We start from the raw sequence: 11395 nt of genomic DNA on the forward strand, positions 1-11395 counted from the left end.
ATTAATTTCTACTCATTTTTTTTCAAGATGGTATTACAATCGCATTCGCATCGCGTCACTTTTTGAACAGTTTTGACGGAAAACAAGATTTGTCGAATTCTTTCAGTTAAGAAAAAGAAAAGTGAAAATTTTTCCAGCTTTCTGACGAAATTTCCTGACATTTCCCTGACTTCTCCAGTGTATTTATAATTCCCTGTCATTTCCAGGTTTTCCAGAAATGTGGCCACCATGACATCCTATACCGGAACTCCTCACAATCTAACCTTCTCAAAATTAAAAGATCACAATTTGCAGCATGAGGAAAAGCCACCGGAAATTTAATTACTACTCCATTAAATGTACTCTTGCACATCTCAGCCGAACCAGATCTAGAAAGCAGAGCCAAATACCTAGCCAGATTATCTATCAGACAAACAAATCAATTGGAAAAGACGTTTAATCTCATGGAAGCCTCACAAAAATTTCTGACAAGTAGAAATAAGATGAATTACGGTAAGAGATATACTACTCACTTCTATACAAGACCTGGCTCGCGGAGCAATCCAAACTGTCAGGAATAATTAAAAATAATACGCTAGCGATATCATAGGTAAATTATTGGAGTAGGTTTGTAACTACTAAAGTTTTCAACTTTATTCTTTAAGTATCTCGAAAACTATGATAGTTACAATAATGATCCAAAGCTTGATTTGAAAGGGATACTTAAGGCTATGAAAAGAAAAAAAATTCCAAAAACAAATTTCGAAAAATGACAAATTTGTCAAATTTTGAATTCTTGAAATTCGTCAAAACTGGCGATTGACATTAAATTTTTAACTCAAGTTTTTTTGTATAACACCTTGTACTTATTTTAAAAGATCCTGAAATATACAGAACTGTGTTTTTTGTTTTGGCAAATTGCAAATTTTCAAAAATTCGGGAAGTTATTGGTTTCAGCCCGATTTTTAAAAATCGAATTTCTAAGAGATCTTGACGTTTTGAGGTTCTAGGAAGCTATCCTGACTAATTTCACGATGATGTCCGAGTGTATGTATGTACGTATGTACGTACGTATGTAAATATCTATAACTTTTGAACGGATGAACCGATTTTGATCATCGAGATGTCATTCGACGATGTCCGTAAAATTAGCTGACCCAACTCAATAAAATTGAATTTGAATTAAGTAAAAATTAGGTGTTTTTTAGGTGCTATTTAGGTGCTATTTAGACATTCGACGCAGCTTTCGAATATCTTGAAGCTGAAAAAAATTAAACTTGATCGGTACGGATTGTTTAGAGATATTCCAAAAATAAACTTTTTTCAAAAATGTTTTTTTTGGATAACTTTTTATGTTCTCAATGGATTGATTCCAAAATCAACTGGACTTTGAAGCTTCATAAGCCGCGTCGAATGCCACCTCAAACATCAAAAACGGTCAATTTTTTCAAGAGAAACCGTTGTCGAAAGAATAAAAAAAAAAAAAAAATTTTTAGTATTTTGAAAATTTCTCAAAAACGACTCAATAAATCAATTTCAAAATCTGATCAGTTGTAGAACTCAATAAAACGCGTCGATTGCCATCTTGAACGTCTCAATCGGTTTATTTGTTCGAGAGATATCATTTGAGGAAAAATGGTAAAAAACGTTTTTTTTCGAAAACAAAGACATACAAGAGTATTTTCGAGCTCTTCGAGCTCGAAAATTTATCTACAACAATTTTTTCGAGCTCCAGGAGCTCGAAATAGGCGGGAAATTTTGGGGCTGGCCCGCAGGGTCAACCGACAGACTGATTTTTTTATTTTCAGTTAAGTCAAGTTAAGAAATCAATCAATTTTGTAAATTTCAGCAGTAAAAATTTCACTTATTGGCATAATAATGTGAAAAAAGGCCATTACTGACGGCTATATTCTATTTATTTATCTCTGATAAATTTTTTTGAATTCCCTCTTTTTTCTTCGTTATTTACATTTTAATGCCAAGCTTCTAAAAAAATAGTGTTCTGATCGATTTTAAGAACTTGGCATTAAAATGGAAATAACTAGAAAAAAATGCAGAATTTGAAAAAAATTTATCAATGACAATGTGTAGGAAATAAAATCGTCTACAAAAAAGATGCCATTTTTTTATAAGTCTGATAGTTTCGCCGGAAGAATCGAAAGATCTCGAAATTTACTCTAACTTGACTTCGAGCTCCAATAACTTTTGTACAGATGGATTTTTCGAAAAATGATAAGAGAGTTTTTTTTGTAGAACATTAAATTTCCTACAAAAATGTATATTGGGCTTATTCGTACAATGAGCTATTGCCAAGGTAAAAAATTCCAAACTAAAAATTTTTTTTGCAAACTTTACCAGAATTTTTTTCTCATCATCTTTGACGATATTTTCACGGTAACTAAAGAAATAAAAATTATTTTTTTTTTGGCCCACCCTAATATATACAGACTTTAAGAACATAAAATAGTTGTAAAATTTACCTATTATTTTTATTACAATAAAAGATAACTAACGGAATTAAATTATAATGGGAAATACATAAGTTATCTGGAATGAAAACTATTTTTTCTAAATTTTTTGATTTTATCCAAACTTTTAAGACTATCAAATTATTGGAAGAAGTAGTCAAAACATAAAATTTAAGGACGTTCCCACCGAAATCACTTTTCTTACAATTTTTCTGAAATTTTGAATACATATCCTTTTAAGTACCTTTTATGCGTAGAAATTTTGCAAAATAGCCCTTGCGGTACTAAATTTGTAATTATTGACTATTTAAATTTTCATAAGGTAAGAGGCCCAGTTTCTGACCTTTTAAGAGTGCCCGTTGAAGTTGTACTATAATAATTGATGTAAGATTTAACTTTATGAGAAAAATAATAATTTTATTGACTAGTTTAGGATTTTTCAAATAAAGTCATGCATGTGAAATAATTATTTGAAGTTTCTGAGCCTCAAATTACATAAACCATGATTAGGTTATAAAGTACTTACTAAGTTTGAATAAACTAAAATTATTATTTAAATTAATAAATTAAATATATATGAATAATTAAAGTCACATTGACTAGCGCTTGTACTCATTATTTTTCATCATAGCTAGTTGTCTTTTTAACTTCCCGCTAAGAAAATTATTAATTTTCAAAAATTCGGGAAGTTATTGGTTTCATCCCGATTTTCGAAAATCGAGTTTTCATCAGACATCGACGTTTTGAGGTCCTAGGAAGCTATTCTGACTACTTTCAGAAGAATGTCCGGGCGTGCGCGCGCGCGCGTGTGTGTGTGTATGTGTGTGTGTGTGTGAATGGATGTAAACTTTTAATATCTTTTGAATGAACTGACCGATTAACATGTTTGATGTGGCAATCAAAAGAGTTTGTTGGCCGTCAACTTTTCTGAAAATTTCAAATAGATTGATCAAATAGACTCTAAGATATGGAAGAAAAATAAAAAAAAATTTTTTTTTCAGTTTTTTTCAAATTTTTCAGAAATAGCTCGATCGATCAATTCCAAAATCTAATCAGCACGAGAATTCAATAAAACGAGTCGAATTCCGCCTCAATCATCTCAATCGGTTTATTCGTTCGAGAGAAATCGATCGAGAAAGAAATGGTGTAAAACGGTTTTCTTCGATTATTTTTGAAGCGACTCACCCGATCAATCCCAAAATTTGATCAGCTCTAGAACTCTATAAAACGCGTCGATTGCCGCCTCAACTATCTCAATCGGTTAATTTGTTCGTAAGATATCGTGGGAGAAAGAAATGCTAAAAAACGGTTTTTTCCTAAAACAACAGAGCATGCAACAGTATTTTCGAGCTCGAAGAGCCTATTTTCAAACTTAGCCGTGATAATCACACATAGAATAAGTGTAGAAAATTTCATTAAGATCTAATAAGAATTGTAGTCGCAATCGTGTCCTCAAAAGTCGATTCTAATCCATATATATATATACATATATAAATTTTTCAACAAATGGCATTTTTTAACTCTACCCAATCAATTTTGATGAGTTATGATAAAATTCCTTGAAAAATCGACCATGAGGACAAATACAATATCTAGATTTAAAAAAAATCTACCTAAAAATGACTTTTTACTCACCTACTGATTGAGACACTTGCACTACGAGATCTTCTTTTAGGTGTTCTACTACGTTGTCTTAATGGGGGCGGTGATCTAGAAGACCTTCTTTTCGGAGGTGGACTTCTTGATCTACTAATGCGAGAGGGTAATGGAGATCGACGACTTAAAGAACGAGATCGTGATCGCGTGTAACTTCGTCTAGATCGACTTCTAGATCGACGTCTTCCTTTACCCAATCTTCTATCTCTTTCATCTTTTTCTCGTAACATACGTTCAAATGCTTCAAGCGGATCATCAATTACTCTGAAAAATTAAAAAAAAAATTAATATAATCAATATTATTAATAATAAATATGACATCTTTGTTAGTAAATGAAAACAAATAATTACCCTGGTGGATTTCCATTATACATATTTCTGCCTAAACCTGGCGGAGGAGGTTGAATACCTCGATAACCTACTATCATAATTATGTTAGAAAAAGTAAATTTTATATGATATATTTTAAATTTAAGAAAATTGATAAAAAAAAAACTTACGATGATGCATTCCTCTCATAGGTCTTGGTGGGCCGTTATAATTACGAGGTTGAGCGGGCCGATATCCTTGCTGCTGATACTGCGGTCGAGTATATCTTGGTGGACCATAGTGTGGTCCTTGCTGATGCGGATACATGGGCATTCTATGGCCCATGTAGGGATCAGACATAGGAGGCGGTGGATTATGTGGCTGCATAACCGGAGGTGGTTGATTATAGCCTTGTGGGGGAGGTGGTTGTAGAGATGGTATTCGGTCTTCCCCAGGTGGGTAAGGAAGAAGTGGAGCTTGATGAGCTGTTGATGGTGGATACTGGTGAGAATCCATAACCTGAATCAATTAAAATAATAAATATATATCCTATTTAAATGTTATCAATGTAATTTACTTAAAAAGTTACACTTACTGGAGCACTATTTGGATCTTCATCAGTTCTTCGAATTTCAGAATCGTAATGTTGTGTATTTGTATTATATTGGGTTGAATTACTTGATGGTATATTTTGATATCCTTTTACAGAATTTATTGGCTGATGTGTAGGTGCATTATGAATTGGATAATCATTACGACGAGACTGCCTTGGTGATAAAGATCTTCGTTTAGTGACTGGTCTCACATTGTCTGTACGACGATTATCTCCACTTCTAAGTACCAAAAATTATTAAAATAAAAAATTACTTGTAAGTATAACATTGTATTAATATTTATAGAAAAATATATACCGCTCGCGATTATCTTTGCTAAAACTTTGATGACGTTCTCTTGAACGTTGATCTTCTTCGTATTCATAATCGTAATCTTTTTTCTCATCAGCAACTACTTGACTATTTTTTTCAGGTGAGCTATTAACTGAGGGTATTGGTAATAAAGGCTCTGTTCCTGGAGGTGGTGGTGGTACAACATCTGATTCTTCTTCAATTGTTGACGGATGAACGATGATTTCACTTTGGACATCTAACTTTGCTAACTTTTCATTTATACCTTTAAATTACATTTGATTTATTAATTTTTAATTTAATTTTTATTCATTTTTGTTTATTAAATAACTTTGTATTAACAAGAAAAAAATTACAAAAATTTACCTGGATCAAGAAGTACTTTATTTGTATCTTGTGGTGCTGGAGAATTTTCTGGTTCCGCAGTAGGTAATTCCTTAGATGATTCTTTAGATTCCACTGGAGTAGGTAAAACTGGATTTTCAATTTTTTCTTTTTCTATTGATGGTGTTACAGGAGCTGCACTTTTGGCAGCTGAATTTTTTCCAGCGGATTGATAAGTTTGTTGCTTAGCATAACCAGTTTCATTCTTGAAATTCATTACTGCATTACGTAAGAATCGACTAGGAATAAGATTCTCTGGTGATATATCTTTTTCAGGACAGTCGGGACATTGATGCTCTTCGGATTCAAGTAATAAAGTTCTAATACCTAAATATAACAATAAACCATTATAATAAGTATTAACCATTGTTATAAATATTAAAAATTAAAATAAACTTACATTCATCACAAAATGAATTTCCACAACATGGAATCATAACAGCATCAGTTAGTAAATCCTTACATAGATTACAGAGCAGATCTTCAGGGATTTCTGGTTTTTTAACAAGAGGCTCTGGATCATTTGAAAAAGGAGGTCGCTCTTTTTTACCTTCTTTATATGCTTGGCTAAAATATTAAAAATTGAAACAAAACTTTAATATCTTTTATATTTCAAATAAATGAAACATAAAAATTCGTAAATAAATGAAAGAAAATCTTACTGATCAATAGCAGGAACAGCATATTGACCTGTTGGTGTCATCATGGCACCTGGAACTGATGGCCCGTCAACCGGTACCATAAAACTTCGAGGAATTCCAGTACTTTTCTTAATCTCAATTGGCTCTTGACTAGCACCAAGAGGACAATTTTTTATCCAATGGCCGGGTTGATGACACTTATTACAGCGATATTTTGGAGGTAAGTCACCTGATTGGTTTGCGCCGCGGATTTTCATGTAACTGATTAAAAATTTATTTTATTTTATTATCAATATTACTCTTTTTTTTTATTATTATTATTGAAATTTTTGCAAACAAATATAAACTACAACGCAGGACATCTATAAAATAACTTTTAGGTAGCTAGACCTCTACCCTATAATTTTACAAATATAGATTTCAAAATTGTCTATAAGGTAACTATCCAGATAACTGTATGGCTAATATGCAGCTTCTGATTGATAATCTTTTTGAGATATGATACTAAAAATAGTAAAACATGATAACATGACAAATTATTCTATAAATAAATACTATAAATATTAATATTACGATATATTAAAAAAAAAAAAAATTGTTTTTCGGTAAAATAATAATAGTACTTCCGTAGAAACTAATAAATCATAAAATTAAAGTACTTTAAATACATGTATAAAATACGAAATAAAAAAATTACTTTGATGGATCATAATCCTGGGTTGATTGAGTCATCATGGCTCGAATTTTATCTTCTTCAGATCCATCTAGCCTTGTTAGATCAACAGCATGACCTAAATTAGATTCATCCTTCAAATTTACGAATGATTGTGGTTCAGACCGGTTCCATGATCTTTTTTGTTGAACCGTTACAGGTACTCGTGCAACAATAAGACTTGTATTTTTCGGAATTAGTGTATTATCATCTGTATAATCTAGACAAAAATAAATAAAACAAATTATTAAATTATAATCGTACAGTTACAAACAATATAATTGATAAAAACTATATAAATTAACCTTCTTTTGTCTCAGCATTAGTGATTAGAAGATCGAAATCAGCATTTTTTCCAATACGTTTTTGATGGAAAATGGCTTTTTTAAGATCTGCTACTGAGATATGTAACCCATCGAAAGATACAATATCTGACTCCAAGGCAGATTTAAATTTATAATGTACAGACATTTTAAATTTTAATTTTAAAATTAATATAATTGTAAAAAATACAATTTATTCTGATTTCACGTTACACATATGAACACACTCACACATAATGCACGCTAAACATACAGGTCTTTTATTTTTCTTAAATCTTATCAATTTTCCGCGTAAATATAACACAGTTTATATCAAATAAGTAATAAACATTATTACTTCATTTGATAATAACAATAGTTAAATTAATAAAGATAGTTATTAAATGCGATTGTTAAACATTATTTCTCAGAGCAATAAATATCGATCAATCTTTTTGTTTAAGGTTAAGGTTACGAATTAATGCATATACAATATAAGTACGCCATCATCCTAGTAGCTAGTAGTCCTAGTACTAATTAAAATCCAGGTGTCGCTCTACAAGGCATCCTGGGTAATTTTTCATGCAATAACTGCTCATGTGATCAAATATCTTTTATTTTATTGGTCAAGAAATATTACCTGCTTCATGACGCCATCCAGAAATTCATAAAAATGGACCCCTATGTTTTATTGAAATATGTAAGAACTAAAATAAAATAAATACACACTCAATTATAAACTTAAATATATTATTTTTTATTAATAGTAATATTTTTTTATACAATAATTCCATAATTATTTAACTATCATTCTTTTTTATTTCCTAATTAGTTATGACTTTGACTCTATGAGTAATGATTTGAGTATCGTTATATTTTAGGGCATGACTACAATTAAATTATAATTTTATTACTATTTTGAAAATTAATTATTGCACGATATCTTTTTTAATCAGGTAGATATCAGATTATTATTCAAATATTATGCATTAATGATCTTGACATTTTTGTATTGTAAAATTATAATCATAGAGAAAAAGGTATAAAGTTAAGAGCAAAATTACTCATTTTTTTCGTTTTTCTATAAGCCGGATTTTTAATTATTACCCGTGTAAAAAAAAAAAAAAAAAAAAAAAAAAAAACATTCTGAAGATATTCAAAAAAGATTCATAAACGTCAACTTTTAAATTTGAGACAATTTTTAGTTTTGAGTTTATGATTTTCGGAGTCCGTTTTAGGAACGTTTTTCTTAATTTTTGAGGCAAAAATAATTTGATTTTTGAAAATTTTGATGGTTTAAAGAACATAAAAAAAAAGAAAAGACTTTAAAACCAATTATAAACTTCTTATAAGTACCGTCCAAAAACTGACCCAACGTTCCAAAAATGATAAACTCAAAATTCAAAACTGTGCCTAATTTCCAAGTTCATTACTACTAATATTTTTGGGATATTTTTGAACTAACTTTTTTTATATGGGTACTGTTCGAGTTTTCTTCTGGAATAAAAATTCTAATCGCAAAATGAAAAACGAAACACTCGATGTATTATAATTCAGCAATCTACGTTTTTATTTTTTGAAAATTTTTATTTAGGTATTTAAAGGAATTAAAATACCTCTCATATGCGCTGTAAAAAAAAATAAAGAAAATGTTGTTATAAAAACTAAAATCACATTGCAATAGTTTTTGATAAAACTCTGGTTATTGCCAAGTATATCCATCGGTTTCCCCTATATTATTTAGCCACGAGGGTTTTTCCTTTCTCGCACAAGCGCACTCGAAAATCTAATGTCACGCAGTAAAATAAATTTACAATTCAAGATTTACAATAGTATTGTTAGATAAAAGAAGAAAATAATGTTATGATCTCTGAAATAAAATCCCAAACGCCAACAGCAATAACTATAATATTAAATAGGAAATAATGTCTACTAAAATATTTATAATTGATAGACAGATTAAAGTAATAAACTAAAATAACGACAATACATAAAGGAGATTAAGAAAAATTTAAAACGGACGGAATACCGTTGAGTGTTTTCTAAGTATTTAGATTGGTAAAACCCAGCAAGCAGCTGCAAACTTAAGTTGTAGCTTGTAGCCGCTCCGAATGTCCAAACTGTCCAAACATTAGTTTAGTTAACGTCAAACAATATATCATATCATGTTACGTACCGTTTGACGTCAATAAGAGTCAAACTGGTTATCAGGATAGTAAGTTTTTTTCTATATTTGTATCTCAAAGTGAAATTTGTGAATATACACAAGTTTTCTTCTCTAAATTTATCACTTTATTTAAATATAAAAAAAAGTTCATTTTAATTTACTTATTGCTCATTTGAAATCAACGTCTGAAATTCCGTCTTCAAATCATGCATTAGTTTAAAACGCGCGCGCTTTCACAACCCGGTAGAGCGCCACCACGTTCTCAAATGGGCAAATTTCGAACTCTTGAAAGAACTAGACTACTATCATTTAAATTAAATAATTATACAATAAAATTGCTTAATTTATGTGGATTAAACATTATATTCATCAAAGGAAATCTCTAGATATCATATTTATTTCATAACTGGTTGAACTTTATACTATCAAATTAAATATAACTTTAATTTTTTCAAACCAAAAATGATTTGTGTGTACTCAGCATTACATTAAACAGCCGAAACAACGGAGGAACCCGATTCGGTTCTTTTCGGCCCCTGTTCGTATGCAGTAAATTTGGAGTCTATCAGCTATTAGTATATGCATATGACATGTGCTTCATTGATATTCCAATGTAGAGGTTATCAAGTTATTTTTTAAATTCGAAATCCTGAATTAAGTGAGAATATTTATATCTTTTCAATATTTTTCTGAATGAATTGGTAAAAAAATATTTATTAAACAAAAAAAGTTATTGTAAAATTTATACGGATAATAATTTCAAAGTTTTTATCTGTGATTCTATTAGTTATTTAATTCATACTAAAAGATTTTCTGTGGTTTAAAATTGTTTATCTAATTATCAGATAATTAAATTTCAAATCATTTTTAAAATCACTTAAATTTTTTAAACCTTGTGTTCAATAATAAAGATTATTTAGGAAAAAAATAAAAATGGAGAAAGTACAATTATCAAAAAGTATTTTACAAATGAAGGTAAATATAAGTTAAAGTTTAATAAAAAAAAAAACTATTCTTTATTTATACAATTAGCTTGGATATTTTTGACTATTAAGATAATTTTCCTTCAGTCGATTGTGTATATAAACAAATTTTTTAAAACATAATGTTACAGATTACGTTACTCGGACAGTTTAAAAATGTCTAAGATGACAGGACGCAATTTTATTTAATTAAATAAAGAAAGATAATTAATTTTTAAATAAATTTTTTACAGTTTATGAAAAGAACAAAAGAAAAAGTTGATAAAGAACAATTTCAATTGGAAGGTGAAGAATATTTCGAGAGTCAATTAACGACAAAAATGAAAAAAGAATCGTAAGTAAAATTATTATTAACTATCTTTATCGATTATCAATTATAATAAATTCGTATTATAAATTACAGTGGGAAATATATGATGGAACCGAGTTATGTATTTTGTGAACAGTTAATCGATGGACGATTAAGTTTCCGCGGTATGAATCCTGAAATTGAAAAATTAATGGAGCAAGAAAACAATTTAAAAGTTTTGAAACAAGAAAAATTGCGTGAAACAGAAGTATCTGATGAACAAATGGCTAAACGCTTCAAGTCCGCACATGTCAAGACAATGGGAAAAAAATTTCAAACTAAAAGAAATCGTCATATAAGATTTCAATCTGACGATGACGATGAAGATCAAGTCAAACCAATAAATGCAAAAAAAGGTTTCATGAAACCGAAAGATTAAAATATTAACTTATTGATTCGACTTTTTACGATAGACAAAAAAAGTTATTTACTTTTTCATCAATTTATTTTGTAAATAATGTATATATTACGATTATTAAATCAAATTTATCTCAATAAACTAAATCATATATATGTATTTTTTTTTTTAACGTAAACAAA

The 11395-nt window shown here is 29.5% G+C and overlaps 2 protein-coding genes across 3 annotated transcripts in view; one reads left to right on the forward strand and one right to left on the reverse strand.

Moving 5' to 3' along the window:
• The window catches only part of LOC103580506 (E3 ubiquitin-protein ligase RBBP6), a 30851-nt gene extending 22960 nt beyond the window's left edge, over nt 1-7891 (reverse strand). The window contains exons 1-10 of one of the 2 annotated variants that reach the window (XM_008562268.3): nt 7360-7891; nt 7040-7274; nt 6364-6603; nt 6102-6268; nt 5684-6028; nt 5324-5582; nt 5008-5245; nt 4604-4931; nt 4455-4521; nt 4083-4367 (exon numbers count right to left, since the gene is read on the reverse strand). In XM_008562268.3, coding sequence (XP_008560490.1) covers nt 4083-4367; nt 4455-4521; nt 4604-4931; nt 5008-5245; nt 5324-5582; nt 5684-6028; nt 6102-6268; nt 6364-6603; nt 7040-7274; nt 7360-7525 — 2330 coding nt within the window. In that variant the 5' untranslated portion in view covers nt 7526-7891. Of the gene's footprint in view, nt 1-4082; nt 4368-4454; nt 4525-4603; nt 4932-5007; nt 5246-5323; nt 5583-5683; nt 6029-6101; nt 6269-6363; nt 6604-7039; nt 7275-7359 lie in introns of both variants that reach the window. The other variant, XM_008562267.2, reaches the window with a different exon arrangement.
• A 1946-nt stretch (nt 7892-9837) lies between these two features.
• On the forward strand, nt 9838-11374 carry LOC103580505 (M-phase phosphoprotein 6). The gene is made up of 3 exons (XM_008562266.3): nt 9838-10498; nt 10740-10840; nt 10910-11374. Exons 1-3 carry the CDS (start codon nt 10457-10459, stop codon nt 11232-11234), a joined length of 468 nt encoding a protein of 155 aa, XP_008560488.3. The 5' UTR covers nt 9838-10456; the 3' UTR covers nt 11235-11374.
• The last annotated feature ends 21 nt before the right edge of the window (nt 11375-11395 follow it).

Source organism: Microplitis demolitor, chromosome 7 (genome assembly GCF_026212275.2).
Source record: "Microplitis demolitor isolate Queensland-Clemson2020A chromosome 7, iyMicDemo2.1a, whole genome shotgun sequence".
Lineage (NCBI taxonomy): Eukaryota > Metazoa > Arthropoda > Insecta > Hymenoptera > Braconidae > Microplitis > Microplitis demolitor.

Bases quoted from the DNA above. Each gene is read 5' to 3' on its own strand.
- LOC103580505 (XM_008562266.3), top strand. From the start codon at position 10,457: ATGGAGAAAGTACAATTATCAAAAAGTATTTTACAAATGAAG. The intron at 10,499-10,739 runs GTAAATATAAGT...AATTTTTTACAG, and splicing joins AAAGTATTTTACAAATGAAG to TTTATGAAAAGAACAAAAGA. The intron at 10,841-10,909 runs GTAAGTAAAATT...TATAAATTACAG, and splicing joins ACAAAAATGAAAAAAGAATC to TGGGAAATATATGATGGAAC.